Source organism: Schistocerca serialis, chromosome 4 (genome assembly GCF_023864345.2).
Source record: "Schistocerca serialis cubense isolate TAMUIC-IGC-003099 chromosome 4, iqSchSeri2.2, whole genome shotgun sequence".
Classification (NCBI taxonomy): Eukaryota; Metazoa; Arthropoda; class Insecta; order Orthoptera; family Acrididae; genus Schistocerca; species Schistocerca serialis.
In genome coordinates this window covers 137067483-137092696 of record NC_064641.1, presented here as the reverse complement: position 1 = coordinate 137092696, position 25214 = coordinate 137067483, and the positions used below count along the sequence as shown (strand labels likewise).

The 25214-nt window shown below is 41.8% G+C and overlaps 1 protein-coding gene and 2 long non-coding RNA genes across 4 annotated transcripts in view; 2 read left to right on the top strand and 1 right to left on the bottom strand.

Annotated features, from left to right (window-relative positions):
- LOC126473273 (kelch-like protein 28) overlaps window positions 1-10085 on the top strand; it is a 153927-nt gene extending 143842 nt beyond the window's left edge. For both annotated transcript variants that reach the window (XM_050100228.1, XM_050100227.1), the window contains 2 exons: window positions 8075-8323; window positions 9706-10085. In XM_050100228.1, the coding sequence (XP_049956185.1) occupies window positions 8075-8323; window positions 9706-9739 (283 nt within the window). In that variant the 3' untranslated portion in view covers window positions 9740-10085. The remainder of the gene's footprint in view (window positions 1-8074; window positions 8324-9705) is intronic.
- A 2722-nt stretch (window positions 10086-12807) lies between these two features.
- LOC126473278 (uncharacterized) lies at window positions 12808-18031 on the top strand. Its single transcript, XR_007586430.1, has 3 exons — window positions 12808-17087; window positions 17177-17413; window positions 17511-18031. It is a non-coding gene; the product is annotated as an uncharacterized LOC126473278 (long non-coding RNA).
- Window positions 18032-23996: 5965 nt separating this feature from the next.
- Window positions 23997-25214, bottom strand: part of LOC126473277 (uncharacterized) — a 75390-nt gene continuing 74172 nt past the window's right edge. Inside the window, exon 2 of the long non-coding RNA XR_007586429.1 lies at window positions 23997-24284. This is a non-coding gene — a long non-coding RNA (uncharacterized LOC126473277). The remainder of the gene's footprint in view (window positions 24285-25214) is intronic.

Sequence of the window (25214 nt, the reverse complement as noted above, 5' to 3'; positions counted from 1 at the left end):
ATAAAGAAATTCGTAAAACTAACATTAAAATAAAACAGATGTGTTCTTTGTTTGGAAAATGTAGTGTCCTTGATATAGGCAAATTGGACAGATGCCAGCATACCAAACACGGAATGCATCTAAATTATGAAGGAAAAAACTTTGTATGTAAAATGATAAAAGAAATCATTGCAAACAGAGAGAGACCGAACAGAAAAAATCCATGTACCGGTATGGGACCAGTCTCAGCAAAAGAAAAAGAAGCATCCTCAAAAGCAGCAGAATTGTCAGTGGCGGAACCAACAGCTAAAACAACATATTCAGCGGTAACTATTGCCCATCCTACATGCAACAGAAAACAAACTCCAAATCAAAAGTGAGGGTAATCTTGTTAGCGATCCAAAAACAGTTGCAGACACATTCAACTACAATTTTTTAACAGTAACAGAAAAAATGGGTTTACAAGGGTCCATGAAGCAAGCCATCAATCTTTTGAAAGCTAGAGTACCTGGTTTAGTGCAACACATGAAGGTAAAAATAGTCACTGTTCAAGAAATTGAAAGAGTTATTAAATCCCTGAAAAGTAAAAACTCTGCTGGAATTGACAACATTTCTAACAAATTATTAAAATACTGCTCCAGCCATGTAAGTAAAGTCCTTTGCCACATTTTTGATGCGTCACTTAAGCAAGGAATAGTTCCTGAGAGGCTTAAGTATGCAGTTGTAAAACCGCTGTATAAGAAGGGGGATAAGACAGATACCTCCAACTATAGGCCAATATCACTACTGACAAGCTTTTCAAAAGTTTTAGAGAAACTAATGCATGCCAGGATAGTTAAGCATCTCAGTGAACACAATAGCTTCAGCAAAAGCCAGTTTGGATTTCAGAAAGGTTTGTCAACAGAAGATGCAATATTTGCATTTACTGGCAAACTCTTGGAATCTATCAACAAAAAACTGAAAGTGATTGGCATATTTTGTGACCTAACAAAAGCATTTGACTTTGTAAATCACCAAATTCTTTTACAAAAAGCTGCACATCTCGGTATAAGTGGTGCAGCAGGGAAATGGCTCGACTCATATCTGTCAAACAGAAAACAAAAAGTTGTAGTAGATAGTCAAGATGGTGTCCCAATATCTTCAGAATGGGGTACCATTACATGTGGAGTACCGCAGGGCTCAGTTCTGGGCCCCCTACTTTTTATTATATTTATAAATGATCTTCCTCTCTCTACGGAATATTGTAGATTCACCATTTTCCCGGATGACACTACACTACTTATTGATAATTCAGAAGATAAGCTTGAGGTAACGGCAAATAAGGTTTTAAATGAAACGGTGAACTGGTTCAACATTAATGGTCTTATTTTAAATTACTGTAAAACAAACTACATTCAGTTCCACAAAACATCCAAAGATGAGGAAATATTTGTAAAGGTAGGTGAGCAGACAGTAACCAGGGTAGATTCCTCAAAATACCTAGGCTTGCATATTGATAGCAAACTGAATTGGTCCAACCACATCGTGGATCTGTGCAAAAGACTAACTTCAGCAACATATGCATTGCGCATTGTTTCTTCTTATAGAAATATGGAAACCATGAAGTCAGCATATTATGGTTACTTTCATGCAATTATGGCATTTGGAATTATATTTTGGGGAAATCAGCCACTGGCTAAAAAAGTACTGTGTGTACAAAAAAGAGCCATAAGGATCATGTATGGAGTCCATCCTAGAGCCACATGCAGGAATCTTTTTAAGAAGCTTGAAATACTTACATCCACTGCGCAATATATATTCTCATTGATGTGCTTCATAAGGAAAGAAAAATCCATCTTTAAGCTGAATAGTGCATATCAGTCACAATACTAGAAGGAAACATGATATCCACTATGAACAGCCAAATCTAAGTATGGTGCAGAAAGGAGTCCATTTCAGTGGCTGTAAGATTTTTAATGCCCTCCCTTCAAGAATTAAGTGTTTGGTAGATGATGATCTCTTGTTTAAAAAAACCTTAAGGCAGTTCCTATTGCAAGGATCATTTTATACATTAGAAGAGTTCCTGAACTACAGTGTTTAACATCTCTTGTATTGTAAATTGCAAATGTATGCCCAAATTTGTATTTGTAATACCGAATATTTTTATTGTAAACATATATTTTGCAATATTTATTTCTCTGTAACACTTATTATTTTGTAATCTTTATCTCTCTCTAAAATGTATTTTTGTAGTGGGACCTAAGTTACTGTTACTGTTTTTTGTTTTGTAATCTCTATCTATTTCTAAAATGTTTTTATTTTTTTTTTTTTTTTTTTGTAGTGGGACCTAAGTTACTGTTTACTGTTTCTGTTTTGTTTTATGTATTACCATAAATTCTGGCCAAAAGCTTGTAAAATTGACACGTTCCATATCCTGTGATACTGTCACAACATGGATCACCGGAACAAGAGATAAATAAATAAATAAATAAAAAGTGTGAGATGACCTAGAGTGACTGAAGAACATGTTGAATGAGTGAGAGTCTTTAACGCATAGCCCCAAGACATCAATTCGGAAGGCTAGTTGTGAATTAGAAATTCCAGTGACATCAGTATCGAGATTTTTAAGGAGATGCTTACAACTATGTCCTTACCATTTGTACTTGTTACAAGCTCTAAAGCATACATACTGTGGTTTGCATGCCAACTTTACAAACAAAATATAGCTGCATGACAATGAAGATTTTTTTGGATCTTGTCATCTTCAGTGATGAATCATTATAACCTAAGTGGAAATGTGAACTCACATTTACATTTCTTTCTGGAGGTCAGCAAAATTGCCACAAGTTGGTACAATTGCAATGAGAACTCCTAAATTGGATGTTTTTGTGCTGTATCCTGGCGGGAAGTTTATGAGCCTATCTTTTTTGGTGACGCAACAGTAACTGGTGTTTCTTACCTTGATGTGCTAGGACTACATCTCTTTCCTTGACTTGGAGAATCTGAACCACAGAACTTTATTTTACAGGAAGATGGTGTGCTGTCTCACTGGCATAACTCAGTATGCCGCTTGTTAAATGACATTGTACCTGACCACTGGCTTGGCCACAATGGCCCGGTGGACAGAACTTATTTCATGTGGCCCTCATGTTCACCTGATCTGATGCTGTACTATTTTTACCTTTCGCGGTTCATAAAGGATCTTGTGTATGTGCCTCTGCTAACAGCTGATCTATCTGACGTAAGATGCGGGATTAAAGCAGTTTTTGCAACAATTATTACAAACACACTGATGAAGGTTTGGAAGAACTTGCTTATTGGCTCAGTGTGTCCCATGTGATGGATGATACTCACATTGAGCACTTTTAAGAAAAACTGTTCGACTTACTCTTCCATTTGATGTAATACTCAGTATAATTACAAGTTGGATGTAATAAATGGTACAAAGCCTCAAAACCCTGATATTAATTTTGAAAAACCCAATGCTATTAACATAGTGATTTCTTTGTCTTTTCGTCTGATTTACAATGTAAACAGGGTGTTTAAAATGTGTTCAATATTTTGAGATGGTAATATCCACCAAAAAAAGAAAAAAGGTCCAATAATTATGGACTCTAAAATGCATACCTTAAGAGCTATGAACGCTTTTTCATCTTGGAAACTGTGAAACAAGTCTCTTCTACTGCAAGCTCTTTCCTTTCAATATTTTGGGAATAAGTAGTATACATGGGCTCTAATGTCTCAAGGTATACATTTAGAGCCTATGTTCATTGGATATTTTTTCCTTGTTTTGGTCCATACTACCTCCTCCCAAAATATGGAAAGAAAAATGTTTGCAGTAGAAGAGACATGTTACGTGGTGTTGAAGATGAAGAAGTGCTCATAGCTCTTAAGTTATGCATTTTAGAGCCCATGTTTACTAGACTCTTATTTTGAAGGGTACTACCACTTCTCACAATATTCGACACTGAAAGCAAGGAACATGATGAGAGGTGCGTAGTCAAAGAATTGGTGGAGAACAAGGTTCAGGTGTTCCTCTTTTCATTAATGAGAGTGACAAGGGGGTTCCTACTTTGTGGCAGGCTATTGTGTGAGATAAGGCATGGTAGACAGTCTGCACAGGCCTCGGAGAGGTTTTCAGTCCATTGCAAGAAGAGAACCACTCTTCAATGCAGATGTGATGTTCATATGTCACCTGAAATGAATAATATCCTCCCTGCCATCTTTACCACTCCTCTTACAATTTTGTTCCATTGACCAATAAACCTAAGCCATATTTTTGTTCATCCCTATATCACTTTTGCTCCCAGACGTCTGTCCCATGGGTCTTATCTTTGTGAAAGTCCCAATGCGAGACTGGATTCGAATTCTGGTTGATCACAAATTTTCAGCTTTCCACATTGATTTCAGTCAATTCCCATCTTCATCCAGTGTCAGTAATTCCTTTTCATCATAATGAAGTTGATTTTAATCACTGCTTAACTGTCCATGCTATACTGATCAATTATTCAAAAAAATGATAACCTAAAAACATAAAACTTTAAACTGCTCTGGATGTGTATTCTGAATATATTTTATTGTTGTCATTGATTTCAGTGATTGGTCTCAATGGTGTAATCAAACAGTAAAGGGTAAACTTGCAGTCCTTGCACCAAGTGTTGAGTCTCTGCATGTGTTCTTGCTTTCCACTAAAACTTTCCTAGATACATCATATCCATCTGCTAATAACATAATGCACTTTTTACCATTGTTTATTGCTTTGTGGCTCTCATAGATAAGCAAAATAATCTTAGTTTCTAAATGTTCCTGCTTGTGGATTCCATGTCATGTCCTACAAAGGGGACTTGCTGTCTCCAGAAAGGTTATAATATGTAAGAATAGTGTGTGTTCCATTTTTAAACAACACGTTGGTGTCGCTTGATTTAGGTCTATACTTGAACACATTCGCATTTGATCAGTGAATCTCCTTGAATATGTGCCATTTCTCCTGTGACCTACGATAAGCTTCTGTTACTAGAGGAGCAAATTTTGCACCTAATCTCTACATAGTAATTTAAGTACCCCTTCAAATAAAGTAACTTTCCTCTTTATGGTGATTCTAACTGATTTTCTATTCTACCTTCTCTCATATCAATATCTAACAATGGAAAGTACATATTGGAATATCAACAATATTATTTAAAGGATACTTTCCAATGCACCATAAAGATGAGTTGCAGACAGGCGTGATAAAAAGAATGTTACATATAAGCTTTCAACCAAGCCTTCTTCAGAAAAGAGAAATGGACACACATTCACCCAAGCAAGCACATCTCACGACATGTGGTCACTACCTCTGGCCAATCTGACCAGACTGCAATAGGAATGCTTTGAAACTGCAATAGAAAGGCTTTGAATGGGAGCAACCATCCAGAGCGGGTGAGAAAGAGGGAGGGACAACAGGATATGGGCGAGGGAAGAGAAACCAGCACTGTCTAGTACAACATACAGGGACTAGAGGTGACAAGATAGGGCTGACAATACAGCCTCAGGAGGCTGTTGGGGAGAGAGATAGGAGGGGGAAAAACAGGGAGAGGAAAGGAGAAGAGCAAAGAAGGGGAAAAGACCAGTGGCTGTGCTGGCTGGGAGCAGCAGGTAATGAGGGTATGAGAGGTGAATAGTGAGGAGACGACAGGAACATGGGGCAGAAACAACTGGGTAGAGGATGTGAGGACAGTAGGTTACTGTAGGTTGAGGCCAGGATCTTTTTGGGACTGGAGAATGTGTTTTAAGAATAACTCCCATCTGCTAAGTTCAGAGAAGCTGGTGGCAGAGGAGATGCAGATGGCCCGGGTTCTGAAGCAGCCCTTCAAATCAAGTATGTTATTTACAGCTGCATGTTAAGGCACAGGGTGATCCACTTTGCTCGTGGCCATAGTTTGGTGATGACCATTCATCCTGTTGGGCAGCTGATTTGTAGTCATACCAATATAAAAATCTGAACAATGACTGCAGCAGAGCCGGTGTATAACATTGCTGCTTTCACGGGTAGTTCAGCCTCTGATGCAGCAGGATAAGCCAGTAACAGGACTGGAATAGGAAGTCCTGAGTGGACTGGGCAGGTCTTGCACCTCGGTCTTCCACAGGAATATGATTGAGTGGATTGGGTAGGTCTTGCACCTGGGTCTTCCACAGGAATATGATCTTGGGGTAGAATGTCCCTAATTTCAGGGTATGATGATAGTGGGCCACCCTGTGGCACAACATGCAGCTGTACATAACATACTTGACTTAAATGGCTGCTTCACAACTCGGGCCATCTGGATCTCCCCCCCCCCCCTCCCCCTCGACCATCAGCTTTTCTAAACTGTGCAGATGGTAGTTATCCTTACAACACATTCTCCGCTTCTGAAATCACTCCAACCTCAACCTATGGTAACCTACTATCCCCACTTCCTCCACCCAACTGTTTCTGCCCCCTCTGTCCTGTCACCTCCTCATATCTTCCTCTACTCATCCTCATTGAGTGCTGCTCTCTGCCAGCTCATCCACTGGTCTTTTCCCATTCACTGCTACTCTGCTCTCCACTCCCTGCTTTTTCCCCTCCTCGCCCTCCCCCCATAGCCTCCTGATGCCGTGGCTGTCAGCCGTATCCTACCACCCCTTGTTCCTGCATGCTTTGCCAGGCAGTGCTGGTTCCTCTTTCTCCACCCATACCCTGCAATCCTACTCCTTCCCCTGTCCTGCTCTGGACTGGTACTTCGTTCAGTGTGTTTTTGTTGCAGTCTGGCTAAGTGGCTGGAGGTAGTGGCCTTGTGTGTGTGACATGTGCTTCCTTGCATGAATGTGTGTGCATTTCTCTTTTCTGAAAGATGCGTGGCCAAAATGTTATATGTAACATCATTTCATTGTGCCTGCCTGCAACTCAATGTGTCGTCTCTATGTTGAGTAGCAATCTATCCGTTTCATAATATTGGTCAACTCAGTGTCTGTCATTTCAACATTCATGTGATGATTGAAAGGAGGAACCATAGTATGCTCTTCGACAAGGGAACAGTTTCAGGAAAAAAGAATTAGGATTTTCACCATCTGTGTGTCCTACTCCATTTTGGTGCCAGTATGATCAGTGAGTGACAGTACAGCTGATTTTGATCAGTTTATTGACTTTAGATAATAACAAAAAAATCATACATTTTTTAAAATCAGTTGATAGTATTTTACTTTAAAGTTCACTGAATGTGTCTCAGATTGTCCTTACATTCATTTTAAGCCTGTCAGATTTTATTTAACAAAAGGTATTTAGATATATTTAATAACCACACATATATATTCACATGAAAAGGCATCAGTAATCATTTTCTGTACCTTTTTAGGATTGTGATGAATTGAATGCTACATAGAAACATATAGCTCCGCAATGCAAAATGCGCTGTTGAACCATGTTTCACTGTAATTTCACTTTCAGCATCACTATTACAAGTTCTTTGACCCAAACATCAAGTTTCGCATCATATACACCTAAAAACCATAAGCTCACTATGTGTCCGAATATAAAACAGATGGTGCTACAACATGGGCATGATCCGTTAACTGCCTTATTATTATCTCCAGTCATCCTATCCTTTTTACTACTCTCTTCGTTTCAGTATTTCAGTCTCTCTACCCCCCCCTCTCTCCCCCCCTCTCTCCCTCCCCCCTCTCTCCCTCCCCCCTCTCTCCCTCCCCCCTCCCTCTCTCTCACCCCTCCCTCTCTCTCCCCCCTCTCTCCCTCCCCCCTCTCTCCCTCCCCCCCTGTCCCCCTCCCCCCCTCTCTCCCTCCCCCCCTCTCTCCCTCCCCCCTGCTCCTTTCTCCCCCATACACACACCTGTGTGACTACCCTGGCCCAACAAACTGCAGTGCCAGCAAAATGCAGTTAGCCAGAATAGTGTTGCAATAAGGCGTACAAATATGTGTGCATGTAGCTCTGAAAGAAGATTCATCCAAAAAGCTACCAAAGTTCTCAGTCTCGTTTATAGGTCAATTGGAACTTAACCCCTTGACTCTTTGGTGATTTATTACCTTCATTCCATAAATTTTTTGTAGTCAATAAGATGCATTTACAATATTATTTTGATGTTAAGTATTTTATGATTTCAGGTATGACACATCAACAGACACATGGTGTGTCCTGAAGCCAATGCAAATACCCCGAGCGTATTTTGGAATAACAGTTTTCCACAATAGAATTTATTGTGTGGGTGGCAGTGATAGTGTGCATGAACTCAATACAGTAGAGAAATATAATCCAAGCACTGACATGTGGCACTGTGTTATTTCCATGAATGTCAAACGTGTGTCACCATCTGCTGTAACAGTATATATTCCAACATTTCCTGGTGAGCTGCCGTAAGTACTAATGTATATATGTATGGATCATACTGGCACTACTCTTGATAATGAGATGATGTGAAACAAAATGTTGTGTGCCATGTTCTTATTTTTCCTTAAAAAAAAGAGGAGAAGAAGAAGGAAAAGAAATAAATCTAAAATATTCCCAAGTATTACTACTCAGATGACTTCCATGAATCAGACTAAAGAGAAATGAGGAAACCAGGAATTATATGTGATTATTAATCTGTGAGTGTTAGTGCAGCATGGGATAAGGAAGAAGTAACATGGTACATTGGAAAAAGCTTATACAGAGCCAGAGGAGAGCAAGGACTTCAAAGTGAAGAGAAATGTAAGCATGACTATTAAAGAAGAATGGAAGTTAATTAAGAGAAAGGAAAGTTACAATACTACATTTATGAACTTTTCCTAGCAGTTAGATAATTTCTTTGTCAATAATTCACTTAACTGAAACTTGGAGGTGGTTAAATGCTTGTCTGACAATAAGTAGGTCTACTACCCTGTCTTTTTTCTTGTGCCATCACTAAAGTAAGAACTATCATAAAATGAATGAGACAAAACTATTCCTTCTAAAATTCTGAGATGCAGGATGATGATGGGCAGTGAAAAGAAAGTTTCCATATAATTTTCAGACAGAATGCTTGTAAAGGGGAAATGGTTTTATTTAGTACCAGCGTCCCAAGTATTAGCTATCACAATGTGTTCTTCTTGTCAGAATTCTGATATTCTTAGAAACAGCTATTTAAAAATTTAACAGTTTTAGTTGCATCAGCTCATTTACATCTTTATTACATGTATGTGTAATCTATTACTCTTCATTTATTTGTCAGGACTAATAATATGCCTATTGGTATGAACAGCACAGATATTAGCTGTGTGAAAGCTTTAGCTTTGTTAAAATTATGTAAACAGATGTGCTGCAAATAGAAACAAATGATGGGATGTTACTTTATAAATCTAGAAATCAAGCCACAAATGGTACTGAATAAGTCAGAGAAGAAATATATATTTGATGTGGGACTGGGTACAAGATATCCATCTGCCAAATGAGGCCAGTGATAAATCCTGAACCTTTGGAACCAAAGGTTCCTTACAAAGAAAACATGGAAACTGGTGGAAAGTTAAATGTGTAAAAAGGAAATAAGGTGTAGCAGAGCAACTCACTACCTTAGATCAGATAACACTTGTAAAATGTACTACAATTTACCTGACATGTTGTGACTTTGTTTCTAATACACTAATTTTGTTGTTTGCCTTCTCATTGCCTCTTGCAAGCATATGTTTCTCTGGACCCGTGCTACAAAGATGCAGTAACAAGCATCTGGAACCCAAAAATGTAGGAAATCAAATAATTAATATAGATATTTTTTCTGTTGCAGTTCAAAGTGTCTTTCCCACCCTCACCTTAAATAAAAAAGAAAAACTATTTAATTTCTGGTGAACAATACATATTATTAGCTGCTTCATTCTACTATAGTTTGTGTTGCCAATGAGTGTGATTCTTCAGTTATTTTGAGATATTATTTACAAAAACTTAACTGTTACAAGTGATTAGCTTTAAGTTCTATTTTTTTTTAAAAAACTCAAGATGACAAAAAATATTGCAGAATTCAAGTAGCTGTATGCCACATGTAACTTTGTCAGTAATCAGTTGTTGCTAATGACTACTTACATTAACTTCTTCAAGCACATTGCTGTCATTCTACTGATTATCATACGCATGTTCCATGTAAGTTATTCCAGTGTAAATTTTGGAAAATAAATGAACTACAGTGATTGGTCTCAGAGTATTATTTTCTGTTTGCCAACTGAAAGCTACCTTACTCATTGTGTTCACATAATTGTGTGTTGAGTTCATTCTTACTTATGTAGAACTGGAATGAGGAAAAAAACTGAAAGAATGACAATTTCAATGCATAGATATTTTATTATGGTCAGTTAGCTATGACATATGCAAGATCTAACTTTCCATCATAAATAAATTCTACCTACAAGAAAGTTGGCCAATAATATAATTTAGTTGTGAGTTTATAGATGAGGAGACTTTTTTAGTTGATGGTGATAAATTGTTATCATCACTCACACTGTAAAATGGAAAATTAGGGACTGTTGTTGTTGTTGTTCTTGTTGTTGCTGTCTTGAGACGAAAGATTGGTTTGCTGCAGCTATCCACGATAGTCTATCCTGTGCAAGCATCTTCATCTCTGCATAACTACCACAACCTACAACCATCTGAATCTTGGTCTCACACTAAAGTGTTTATTCCCCCCCCCACTTACATACACACACACACACACACTCTCTCTCTCTCTCTCTCTCTCTCTCTCTCTCTCTCTCTCTCTCTCTCTCTCTCTCTCTCTCTCTGTCTCTTCCTTCCTTCCATCACCTTGAAGCCTCAGGATATGTCCTCTCAACCAGTCCTTTTAGTCAAGCAATGCAATGCCACAACTTTTTTTTTTTTGGTAATTTGATTCAGAAATTTCTAATTTGTTATTTGATCTATCCATCTAAACTGCAGCCTTCTTCTGTAGTGCCAAATTTCAAAAGCTTCTATTCTTTTTGTTCCAAATTGCCTACTGTCCATGTTTCACTTCCACACAAGGCTATCATCCAGGCAAATATCTTTAGAAATGATTTCCTAACGGCCGGCCGAAGTGGCCGTGCGGTTAAAGGCGCTGCAGTCTGGAACCGCAAGACCGCTATGGTCGCAGGTTCGAATCCTGCCTCGGGCATGGATGTTTGTGATGTCCTTAGGTTAGTTAGGTTTAACTAGTTCTAAGTTCTAGGGGACTAATGACCTCAGCAGTTGAGTCCCATAGTGCTCAGAGCCATTTGAACCATTTTTGATTTCCTAACACTTAAATTTGTATTACCTGTTAACAGATTCATATTTTTCAGAAAGGCTTTTCTTGGTATTGCCAGACTGCATTTTATATCTTCTCTGCTTTTGTCTTCACCGGTTATTTTACTGCCAAAAAAGCAAAACTCATCTATTACATTTACTGTCTCAGTGCCTGAGCTAATACCCTCAGCATTGCCTAATTTAATTCAACTACATTGTATTACCCTTGTTGCTTTGTTATTGATATTCGTTGTATAATCTCTTTTCTAAACACTGTCAGCTACATTTTGCTGCTCTTCGAAGCCCTTAGCCATCTCTGACAGAATTACAAATTCATCATCAAACTGCAAAGCTTTTATATATTCTCTATGAACTTCAATTCACTTCCCAAATTTCTCCTTGGTTTCCTTCACAATGTGCTCAAAATACAGACTGATTTATGTCAGGGATAGACTACAAACACACCTCACTCTTGCTGTCACTGTGGTTGTGAGCATCTGTGTGTCTGGTTGTGTGTGTATGCAAATGTGTGTAATATTACTACAGAAAGAGCAAGAGCTTGAAAGCTAGTGTAAATACTGTATTTTGTTGAGTGTGAGGAGGATTACCGGGTTGGTTGCACCAGTAATTACACCCCTTTAGCAGTAGTTCATTTATAACCTTAACACATACAAGGATCACAAAGAATTGAACTAAACATGAGGGAACAGCCACAGATAAAGCTTAGAGTCCAAAGATGAATGCATATCAATGTTGGTGTCGATTTCATCAGCGCCACATAGCACCCCCCGACCCCCACCCCCCTCCCCGTAGCCACACAGTACGGAGTACTCTTGAGAGGCCGGGGAGGGGGGGGTGACTATGGCGTCGGTAGAGGTGGTCCGTGGGAGCCAGACCATGGTCAGCTCAACAGCGTCGTTGGGGAGCTGTGTGGGTAGATGTCGTGAAGGAAGGTTCAGCCACTGAATCTGGGAGATGTTGAAGCAAGCCGGGTGTCATACTGGACGTTCTGGTCGTGTGGCAAGAGTTAGGCCGGCAGTTTGCGGGTGCAACGGAATGACGACAACGATGTCTCCGGAGGGCATGGCGAACACACGAAGCATGTCTAGGTCGATGAGGGGAACACATTTCACCAGGTGGCAGGGAATGGCAGAGGTTGTGTCATGAGAACTGGATGAAGAGAAACACATGATGAACAGTGTATGATCGCGCAGTATTATTGAGATGTCGTGGATTATGTCCAGGGGGACAGGCACAAAAACCTCGAGCGAGGGCACGTTCAAGATGAGGGGGTATGAGAAACCTCGACAGGGCGAAGCAGGCAGCAGTGGAGAGGCCGAAGGGACCAGTGAAGGGGCTGGCGGCAAGTGCGTGATTGTAGGTAAGCTCGACGTGCGGAGCATGTGGTCACTCGATGGAGTGCGTGAGACCGGAGTAGACAGCGAAATCGGAGGAGAGCTCGAAGATTGGAGCTGGAAGCCACTCGACGGAGTGTGTGAGACCGGCGTAGAGGGCGAGGTCAGAGGAGAGCTTGATGATTGGAGCGAGAAGTCACTTGATTGAGTGTGTAAGTCCGACGTGGAGGGAGTGGTCGGAGTGTCGTGAGCCACAACAGTGAGTGGTGTGGTCGTGGCCTGAAGGGGGGTAGAAGAAGGCTCGACATGAGCAGGCTTAAGTCCGTTGAGAGAGACTGTAACAGCTGAATCTTTCATCTGGATGTCATAGGTGTTGGCTGAGCGGCGGAGGACTCGGTACAGGCCGGTATATGGAGGTTGGAGGGGAGCACGGACAGTGTCATCTCGGAGCATGACGTACTCACAATTGTCCAGAGATTTCAGGACGTGAACATTAGGGCAGGAAAGGCTGGTGGGCGGAGGGATATGGAGGTTGATGAAGTGGCGTCTGACGTGGTCCACAAAGGAAGGTAAGTCAGACTGAGGGACAGAAGTGGAAGGGCTCACAAGTTCGCCAGGGAGAACAATGTTCTGGCCATATACGAACTCAGCTATTGTGCCTTTGAGGTCTTCCTTATAGATTGCACGAATACTGAGTAGCACAAGGGGAAGGGCCTCTACCCTTAGAGAGTCGTGGCACCGAAGAGCCGCCTGGAAATTGCAGTGCCAGCGCTCGACTAGCCCATTACTTTGTGGGTGATATGCTGTGGTATGGATGCGCCAGATGCCGCAATTGTTACAAATCCTGTTGAACAGGGCCGACTCAAATTGTCTGCCCTGGTCAGTCGTGATGATAGCTGGACATCCGAAACGCGATACCCATGACTCGACGAAAGCTCAAGCAACAGTTTCTGCCATAATGTTGGGGATGGGGACAGCCTCGACCCAGCGAGTTATTTGGTCGATAGACAAGAGAATATAACCAAAGCCATTAGAGTGGGAGAGAGGGCCGACAATGTCAATATGAATATGCTGGAAACGCCCAGGAGGGATCGAAAAGGTGCCGAGGGGGGGTGAAGTGTGTTTGTGTACTTTGCAGCTTTGGCAGTGAAAGAGTCAGTCATAGCAGGGGTCCATGGAACGGGTCGAAATCCAGAAGTGTTGGTGCCTGCCAAGGCATCCATCAGTGGAGCCTGAATCTCCTCAGCCCGAGGTAGAATTTGGCGATAATAATTAACGGTCCCCAGAAAGCGCTGGAGCTCTTTGAATGATGAAGGTCTGGGTAGGTTTAGTATTGTTTGTACTTCCTCAGGGGGCGGTGAAATGCCGTCAGCAGAGGCCTGAAAACCAAGAAAAGTGACTGTGGGTTGATGTAGCTGCAATTTGTCCTGGTTGGTCTTGCTGCCTGCTGCCGCGAGAGTGTTCATAACAGTTTGCACGTGTCGAATGTTGTCCTCAGTGGAGGAGTTGAACACAAGAATGTCATCAAGATATGCAATGCAGAATTTTAGGTCGAATAGCATTTCGTTGATGAAGCGTTGCCAGGTCTCGGTTGCGTTTTTCAGACCGAAGGGCATGAATCAAAACTGAAATAACCCGACCGGGATGGTGATTGCTGTCTTCTCGATGTCTTCAGGTGCCATGGGGATCTGGTGGTAGGCCCGTTTGCAATCAATGACAGAGAACGTGGTCGCACCTGCGAGGGAATAGGTTAAGTCGGCAATGTTGGGTATGGGGTAGGTGTCCTTAATTGTTCGTGCGTTCAGTCGACGGTAGTCTCCGCACATGCGCCAGGACCTGTCTTTCTTGGGTGTCATATGTATGGGTGTAGACCAGCTACTGGCAGAGGGCTCAATGATGCCGGAGCTTAGTAGTTCAGAAATCTTATTTTTAAGGTTGGAGAGGTGCTCGGGACAAAGTCGACATGGTTTACTGGAGATCGGGGCACCTGGCGTGAGGCAAAGATTGTGAACCGTGCCATTGGTGACGACGGAAATGTTGCCGGCGGCACGGGAGGCGGTTTGTTTACAATGTGTGGTGTGAGGGGCAGGCGAGGCGTGGTTGTGGTGTTCGGAGCCACTCGGCGGATCCGAAGGGAGCCGAGGTGGCAAGGTGTCCCAGGAGTCAACGCGACAAGATGGCCGCCGGCCCAAAGCAGTGGCACCATGTTTGGGTGAGCCCAGTAGAGCTCGTGAGTCCATTGTCCGAGGGCACGGCCTGTGGCAGCATGGTCGCTGCTGTGAGTGCAGTGTTTGTGTTGTCAGTGGCGGTCGCACGGCAGCATGCAGGAGCTGAAGTTGCAAAGTTTGAGGTGCTGTCCACGAGGGGCCAGGTAGTTGCCATCAGTTCGGGAACATGTGACGCTTGTCGCGCATGCGCACTTGTGTCCGGCCGAGTGTCAAACACTGCCATGTTAGGAGGGTGTGGCTCTGTGGAACTGTCAGTACATGTTATGGCAGTCTTTATAGCACAATTGCGAGGGGTTGTGGGAGGTAAACACACGGAGGCTCAATTGCTGGTACTGCAAGCAGATTCGGCGCACTTACTGACCTTGCTTTGTCCTTGCTGTAGTGTCTGTAATTTGCATCGGAGAGCTGGAGCTGTGTTTCGTGCCGGAGGGAGAGCTCGAAGTTTTCCTTGTGTAGGCGAATGACGTGTTCAAGCTCGACAAGGCTCTTGTGCGTGGTTTCTTGTAACATCATCAACAGAGATGAGCATGTACAGATGAGATGAGTGCAGACCAATGTGTCACGGGGGGGTTTGCTCGACGGAGCACAGGGGAAGTGAGTCTTGGACAGATGATGAAACACGGTGTCTTGCACTAGGTCTGGTGAAAGTTTGTGGTATCGCAATAAGTCAATGCCTTGTATAGGTTCGGCAATTTCGCACACTAAAAAGTCCACTCAAGTTTGCAGTTTGCGGAGAGTGAGACAACATGGGAAGTTGAACCCGAGCATTGTAGTTTAGTTGAATTCACGGCTTGCAGTGAAGTATGATGAAGGCGGATGTTCAGCGACACTAAGGATGTAGGCAGCAGCGGAACATCGGCGCCTGTCTCCACTAGGAAAAGGTATCCCGACGAAATGTCTTTAATGTAAAGTTGTCCACAATTATCCAGTCGTTCCCGAACAGAATGGAGCACTGAGAGGTGCCTGGCATGTTGTGCGCAGGAGGTGGTACCCGGACCTACCTGCGATTGACGTTTGGGAAGTAGCAGGGTGGTCTGCAGTTCCGTGCCGCCTCACCAAACTGTGTGTGGAAGTACCAGTACGGGTAGTGCGGTTGCATTTCCTGTGGAACATTTGTTGCCAGTGGTGGTGGCCGAGGTTTGGTAGCTGCAGCAGGTTCGGTTGCAGGAGGGGGCGTGACCGTGGGTGGAGCCGGTGACGTCCCAGTTGCTTGTTTACTGCTTCCTGGAGCAAGCGGAATGGTTGGCACAGTATGGCCCCAGCCGCGTCTGGGTGCAGGATGATGAGCCTGAACCTGAGACTTGTCAAGTAGGCAGTGGCTGGCAAAATAGGGCAGTGATGCATCATGTAGCTTGTCAGCAATTGTCATTCTTTGCTCAACAGGTTCGGGAGACCTTTGAGCCAGTGCAAAGTGGATGTGAGGAGATGGCGAGGAGAGCTGTGTCAGAGAATAGTTCGGCACTGACCAGGGCATGCAGCCGTCTCCAGAGCTGGGAAGGTTTGTCGTTGCCTAGTTGCTTGATGTAGAGCACTTGCCATATTGCTGCCTCAGTTGAGTGTGCAAGCTGACACAGAAAAGTCTTTTTGGCTAGAGTGTACCGGGTAGATGAGTCCGAGGCATCGACTAGATCAGCAATTAAGTCCTCCTGGTCGTGCAGGTGGGTGATGAGGCACAGAAACCTGGTTGACTTGTCAAGTTTGTAATGGTCGAACACTTCGTCCACAGTTTTGAACCAGGTTGTTGCTCTGTCGGGATTTAACGGCAGCAGCGTCGGTAAGCATTGTAGAATGTTTGGAAGAACAGGTTGAGTTGAGTTCATCGGGGCACTGCCTGAATCGAGCTGTTGTTGCTGTAGTATTCCAGGAGAGTGTGCCTCCAGGGGATGTGGCAATGATGGCCTCTTCGGGTGGCAGCGTGAAGGTGACACGTTTTGGTTGAGCGCGATCCGTCACAACACGGAAGGCCGACATGGGTGAGACACCGTAATGTGTCGATTGCGATTGTGGAAGCTCAACACATTACGGGTGTGTTCGAATTGATACGTTGCGGAAGACCGACGCGGATGAGGCACCGAGATGTGCCGAGAACGGTAGCGGAATGTCAACTGGAGCCGGCGCAGGGGCAACAGGTGAGAAAAAGTTCAAAGTTTGAGAACGCGTGTTAGTCCACAGAAAGCTTGACATATGATCAGAGCCAGGGCCACCTGTGTTGCAGGGAGGCTGCGGAGGTGCGAGCTGTCCAGAAGCACAGTGAGGAAAATGATGTCAAACGTTGGGCGGAATGTGTGAATGTTCACTGTTCATAGTCACTCCACTCAAAATGGTGTGCAGATAAGGTGAATATCGTGGCACAAAACACTGAGGCGTAGCAGTGGGACGGAGGTGGAGGTCAGGCACAGATAACAATTTATTGTTCCTGTTGCAGGCCGAGGTATCGAAGTAGAAAGGCATGTGCTGATGCTTAACCGAGGCAGGCACGGGCGTGGTCAGATGCTGAGGAGGTAGACCTGTGAATGAAGCAGTTTCAGCTATGTGGCAGGTATCCGTGTGGTACTGCACAGATTGCCGTGTGGCAAATCGTTGTCCTGGCGGTAGTAGGTTGTTCAACGAAGCATTTGCAGAAATCGGCATTGGTCCCGCACTGCACGGGGATCCGTAAGAGGTAACTGCACAGTTGATGAGGGAGGTCACATGTGGTGGGAACAAAGGCATTTGATAGCCGGAGTCATGCACACTCCTAACCTCACTTATTGTTGCAGGCTCGGAAATATCCGGCAAATCGGCGTAATCATTGAGTGAGAGGCATCGTGTTGCAGTCCTGGTGGGTGTACATCGCCCACAACACAATGCATGTCGATCACAAAATCTGGCATTAGGTGCTGGGCTGAAGTCATTGTTCGAATGCTGTGTCAATGTAATACATGCGAAAATAACTGACGTGGAGGTCGCAGACACAGTAAAACAGCGAAAATGGAAGACGTTACAACACGGGGTCACCAGTGAGGAGGATTACCGGGTTGGTTGCACCAGTAATTACACCCTTTTAGCAGTAGTTCATTTATTAACCTTATCACATACAAGGATCACAAATAACTGAACTAAACATGGCAGAACAGCCAAAGATAAAGCTTAGAGTTCAAAGATGAATGCATATTGATGTTGGTGTCAATTTGATCAGCGCCACAAGTGTTTCAATGCAACACATATAAGTTAGCTACAGGGGAGTGGTTGCCTTTCTTTATTTTGTGTAATTTTTTATGGCTGTGGTTTTATATTTCTGTAAGAGGGTGAATATTTTGTGGAAATAAATGTTGATTAACACTCAGAGGCGTAAGTCTTTTGAATTGGCATCCTTTCTGCAACCTCTAGATGAAAGCTTCTTTTATTCAAAGAGTCTGAGTCTGATCAAACAGTATCATACAAAAAAGATATTCCCAAACAATGGAAACTCCAGGTTGGAATATCAACAAAGGAGATGGCAGGCAGTGTGCTTGCATGTGTGTGTGTGTGTGTGTGTGTGTGTGTGTGTGTGTGTGTGTGTGTGTTTTCTTTCCTGAAGAAGCCTTTGGCCAAAAGATGTGTAACAGTCTTTTTGTTGTGCCTCTCTACAACTCAACATGTAGTCTTTATGTTGAGTAGCAATCTATCTTTCTCCTAATACGAGGTGTGGCTAGAAAAAAACCGGACTAGTACTGGTGAAACAATAAAACGAATGCAATAAGGCTGAAAGTCGCGTGGCCTGTCACGTGACTCTCGCTCCGCCTACTGCTCGAGTTTCATCTGCCTCCTGCACTCAGTCTGCCCGTGGCGTCTGTTTTAAGTAGTTGACGTTTTGTCTGTGCGTCGGAAAATGTTGAGTGTACAGAAAGAACAGCGTGTTAACATCAAATTTTATTTCAAACTAGGAAAATCTGCAAGTGAAACGTTTGTAATGTTACAACAAGTGTACGGCGATGATTGTTTATCGCGAACACAAGTGTTTGAGTGGTTTAAACGATTTAAAGATGGCCGCGAAGACACCAGTGATGACACTCGCACTGGCAGACCATTGTCAGCAAAAACTGATGAAAACATTGAAAAAATCGGTAAACTTGTTCGACAAGATCGCCGTTTAACAATCAGAGCAGTGTCTGAGTTAACAGGAGTTGACTTGTTGTCTTGTCGAACAAGTTTACCGATTTTTTCAATGTTTGCATCAGTTTTTGCTGACAATGGTCTGCCAGTGCGAGTGTCATCACTGGTGTCTTCGCGGCCATCTTTAAATTGTTTAAACCACTCAAACACTTGTGTTCGCGATAAACAATCATCGCCGTACACTTGTTGTAACATTACAAACGTTTCACTTGCAGATTTTCCTAGTTTGAAACAAAATTTGATGTTAACACGCTGTTCTTTCTGTACACTCAACATTTTCCGATACACAGACAAAACGTCAACTACTTAAAACAGACGCCATGGGCAGACTGAGTGCAGGAGGCAGATGAAACTCGAGCAGTAGGCGGAGCGAGAGTCACGTGACAGGCCACGCGACTTTCAGCCTTATTGCATTCGTTTTATTGTTTCACCAGTACTAGTCCGGTTTTTTTCTAGCCACACCTCGTATAGTTAAAAAAGACATTCTGCAACAGTTGCCAGGTAATGAATTTTGGCTATTTGTACTGCAGCAAGCTCTGCTAATTGCTGTCACAGAATCAGTTAAAACTACCTACAGCCTTTTTAGGTGTTCAAAATACTATAGTTGTACAATACAAAGACTGATTTCCTATATTTTGAAACCGCTATAAAATAGAAGATTGATTTCTTTGCTGCAAGGTAAAAGAAAAGTTTGAGTTTAGTGCACTGTTGATGTTAGGCCTTTGAAGATGGAGCAGTAGCCCCACAGGATGACTGTGAATGAACGAAAGTAGGCTTTGTTTTGTTTTGTTTGAGGAACCATCCTCACAGTTCCATGGGCACAAACTTGTCCCATTCACTCATAGTACCCACTATCAACAACAGTAGTGCCAACTTCACTCTTGACTCTCAATCTTGCATTCGATAGTGCTCTGTTCCGCCTTGGGTTTGTTTCTCTGGTAGTGTCAATGGTATGTTAACAGTGACACACAGCAGTATGGACAGGTTTATTCTTGAAGAACTGGCCTTTTGTATGTAACAATACCAGAGAAGGAAAGCTGCTACTCAGCATATAGTGGAGATGCTGAGTCACGATAGGCACAGTAAAAAGATTCACACAATCAAAGCTTTCGGCCGTTAAGGCCTTTGTCAGCAGTAGACACACATACACACACGCACACACACACTCAAAAACGCAACTTGCCCACACGTCTGCAGTCTCGGAGAGCTGTAATTTCAGCTCTCTGAGACTGCAGACGTGTGTGCAAGTTGTGTGTGTGTGTGTGTGTGTATCTACTGCTGACAAAGGCCTTAATGGCCGAAATCTTTGATTGTGTGAATCTTTTTACTGTGCGTATAGTGAGTAGCAGCTTTCCTTCTCTGGTATTGTTACATTCCATCCTGGATTTTCCATTGTTTGATTTTGGTCTTGTGTATGGGTTCAGTAAACGCAACAGAAGAGCATCACACTGATGCTATGCTCAGCTGATCCTGCAGTGACAACAACCACATCACAGTACTTTTGTATCTGTACATAGACACCTATGAGAAACCCAGTCCTTTCATGTTAGTGGCCATGCAAGGCATCCCAAAACACCTGATCTGGAAGAGAATGTGTTGTACACAATTGGTGACAATCCTGATACCAATCATCCACAGAATGTACTATCACTCCAGCCAATGTACTTCCCATGTCAATTGGAGACTGCAACTTGTTTCATACAGCAACATGAAGGAAACCACAATTTTCCTGTTTTCATATTGTTTACAGATGAGACCATGTTTACAAGAGAGATCACGTTCAACAGCAAGAATGTGATGATGAATAACTAAAAGCAGTGATATGTTAGTCTTTTCAACATAAGTTTTCTACAATTGTATGGGATAGTACAGTCAATAAATATGTGATTGGACTTCATGTACTTCACTGCGTTGCATTCACAAATTTTTTATTTCATTTTGGACTTAATCCAATTACACAAAAAAGTTCTCTTGTCTTGTTACACTTGGTTGCTATGGCAGCACATCATATCTTCTGCTTCGATTTCATCTCAAAATTCACATTTTTTTGAGTCCTGTCACGCTCGCCCCGTTCTAACGATGTGTGATGATAAGAAGCAGCGTGACGCTGGATTGCAAGTAAAATTCACACCTCTGTCACATCGGTTGACTTACTTGATCTGCACAGCTGATCTTCTTCCCTGGATTGCTGGCTCTGATGATCTCCAAAACCTTCTTCTCTGAAGAATAATGCTGTTTACGAGGAAGTTGTAAGACTCACTCTCTGCTTTTGAAATAATTTAGTACTCGAAGAATACTTTTAGTTCAGTCTTGGTATATTTCAACTTCCATATTCACCATTTCTCACATCTATATTTGAATGTTTACAAGTCAACCGATTTGTCTTGCATTAGGCTTGATAAAATACATCTGCAATAAAGTTGGCTTAACAACCACATAATTTACAAACCCGTCTTGCCTCTAGCGAGTCCAATATGTGAAGTACTTAAAAGTCTATAACAAATTGTTCATTTTTCCTTAACAATAATCACAGTCACTAAAACAGCAAAGAATACTACATGATTACTTCTTGTTCTTTCATCACGGCTTCTGTGGCGCTAGCAGCAAACACTTGTCGGGATCATTCGACTGCCATGGTTACAGTCTTCTCGTAACAAATTTCCAACCTGCACACAGAAACAGGTGGTGCAGTAGATATGTTTCCACTCTCCCACTTATATTTAAAATGTCATGTGTTTGAGATGGTAGAAGGATGAGTGGTCCTAGAATTTACGCGGAAATTCTCAAAGCACTAGAAAGTGTCACCACCTGTGTTGATGGTGGAGATTGTAGATAAGAAGTCTAGGAGATTCATGCTTCATTTTAAAAATGGTTTAATTTCTAGATATATACAAAGTCTAACACACAGTTCTGGAAGAATGTTTTAGTATCCTAAGTTGGTGTAATGCAGTTGTCTTGTTACATAAGGCTCCATGTATATCAGGCTATACACTCCTTTGTCACTGCTTATGGTCACTTAACAACCAACACAATGAATTTGCTTTGTGTGTATATCCACTTGAGAAGGATGTTCCATTGATTTGAGTTTGTTAGAGATGAAGCATTACAGAAGAGTGGTGGAAGATAGTATTCGTGGCCTGTTTGGGGAAATATTCACCATTGGTTGAAGTTATTTCAGGAAGTTAATTTGAAACTGATTTATTTAAAATCATTGCCATAAAATATTGTCACAGCTTTGTGTCATAGTGATAAAATTACATTAACTCAGATGGAATTCAAAACAATGTAAATGATTTGTTGACGAGTGGTCAGCTAGGATTCATGAATAATCAGCATGGAATCTGAAAATATTGCCCTTCTGAAACACAACTAGCTCTTTATTCTCATGAAGTAGTGAGTGCTATTGACAGGTTATGTCAAACTAATTCCATATCATTAGATTTCCAGAAGGCTTTCAACACCATTCCTCACAAGTGTCTTCTAATCTAATTGCGTGCCTGTGGAGTATTGCCTCAGTTGTGTTTCTGGTTTCATGATTTTCCTATGAGAAAAGTCACAGTTTGTAGTAACTGATGCAATGTCATCTAGTAAAACAGAAGTAATATCTGGCATTCCCCAAGGAAGTGTTATAGGTCTTCTCCTGTTCCTGATCTACACTAACGATGTAGGAGACAATCTGAACAGCCCACTTCGATTGTTTGCAGATGATGCAGTCATTTACCATTTTGTAAAGTCATCAGATGATGAAAACTAATTGCAAAATTACTTAGACAAGATATCTGTATGATGCGAAAAATGGCAATTGGCTCTACATAATGAAAAGTGTGAAGTCATCCAAATGAGTACTAAAATAATCCTCTAAATTTCAGTTACATCATAAATCACACAAATATAAAAGCTGTAAATTCAACTAAATACTTAGGGATTACAATTATGAATAACTTAAATTGGAACAATCACATAGATAATGTGGCTAAAGCAAACTAAAGACTGCAATTTACTGGCAGAACACTTAGAAAGTGCAACATGTCTACTAAAGAGACTGCCCACACCACAGTTGTCTGCCCTCGTCTGGAGTATTGCTGTGTGGTGTGGGATCAGTATCAGATGGGATTGATGGAAGACATGAAAAAAGTTCAAAGAAGGGCAGCTTGTTTTGTATTATTGCAAAACAGGGGAGAGAGTGCCACAGATATGACACTTGAATTGGGGTGGCAATCATTAAAACTATAGGTGTTTTTCATTGCAGCAGTATCTTCTTATGAAATTTCAGTTACAAACTTTCTCATCTTATTGTGAAAATATTCTGTTGGCACCCACCTATCTAGGGAGAAATGATCATCATGATAAAATGAGAAAAATCAGAGTTTGTGCAGAAAGATTTCAGGTCTCATTTCACCTGTGCATCATTCGAGACTGGAACGGCAGAGAAATAGCTTGTAGGTGTTTTGATGATCCCTTTGGCAGGCACTTAATTGCGAATTGCAGAGTAATCATGTAGATATAGACATTGTCTTTAAATATGTCTGCTTGTGTCTGTATACGTGTGGATGGATATGTGTGTGTGTGTGTGTGTGTGTGTGTGCGCGAGCGTATACCCGTCCTTTTTCCCCCTAAGGTAAGTCTTTCCGCTCCTGGGATTGGAATGACTCCTTACCCTCTCCCTTAAAACCCACATCCTTTCGTCTTTCCCTCTCCTTCCCTCTTTCCTGATGAGGCAACAGTTTGTTGCGAAAGCTTGAATTTTGTGTGTATGTTTGTGTTTGTTTGTGTGTCTTTCGACCTGCCAGCGCTTTCGTTTGGTAAGTCACATCATCTTTGTTTTTTGATAGACATAGAGTAGTGTAGACAGTACTGTAAATAAGGAAATTAAAGTAAAAACATAAATAAAATGACTGTCATTCAAACATCTTGCTATTCTGTTGCTAACATCTCTGTGGAACATTAGTTAGTTTTGTTTTCCTGCTGCACATCATGTAAGCCAAATTTACTGCTAAGTTTCATAATTATCAGTCACATATGTTCTCCTTGATATGGCAACAACTGAGCTGTTAAAGTCTAATGATCTCTTTTCTCATAGGAGATATGTATGGCGGAATAAAACATGTTGCAACTCGTAAATGTCATTTTATTACACATATTTTGATGCAATTTTTTGTACATCGTTAACTGAAAAAATAAGTCCTTATAGGCAAATATTGTGCAATGATGGATGCAGTGCTGCTGTTGAAGATACAGATGTCTCGTGGAATCAAACAGGGTCCTGAGCTCACATTAACCTGAGTTGAGTGCTTCCATACACTTCGATGATTGATGCAATGATGCTGTTGAAGATATAGTTGTCTCCAGGACGTGGGCAGGATGCAGAGTCTATGACATAAGCTCCTCATCTACCATTTCTGGAAAAATAAATGAAACATAAGTAGCAAAAGTGAATTATTTTTTAAAGTACACAAAAAAGAAAGTAATGTATGTGTGTGGAATATGGACTGATACTTATGCGTGTATTATTTGGCAATTAGTGATGAAAGCTCTAAGCTACTATCCACCCAACCCGATGTTAAGGGATGCGATAGATCCTGAACATAATCTAAAAAACAGCACAATGGTATAAATATGCAGTCTTTTATGTCTTGACACACACACACACACACACACACACACACACACACACACACACACACAAGATGATAATCACTTTCTACTGCATGTGATTGATGATGACATTATCATTGTGTTTGATATAGCACTATGCATATGTAGGCAAGTTATTAGGCCACCTAGAATTGGTAGGAAATGAATTTGCTTGTGCAGCTGAACACTAGCTGTCCCAGGGACAGGAGCAGTATCGCTGGCTCTGCCAAAGTGCTGCAACTGGGCCAGGTGCTGAGACCGTTGTTGGTCCAGCCAGGCAAATACAAAGGTGAGGAGCACTTCTCCAGAAATGGGTAAACCCCAGAGTATGTGGACAACAGTTGCTTGCTTAGCTATTGTGCAGAAAATTCGTCAGAAATTATAGAGATGAAAGCAATCTGAAATATGGTTACTTACAGCTCTTAGAAATTCTGTAATAATTCACAGTTACATAATGAAGCAAATCTGAATAGATTAGCTATCTCAAATTAGGTGCATCCAATGAAACAATAATATTTTCAGTATCAAATGAAAAAACCACATAAGTTAATATTTAGAGTGAGCAAATGTTTTCACAATGAATCTTAGAATTAAAATCTTTTAAATGCTTCATGGTATTTTAACAAATGGTATCTCAGATGATAGCATTGCACTATAGCTATCATTCCCAAAGGTCTCATATCTGTACCTGTTTT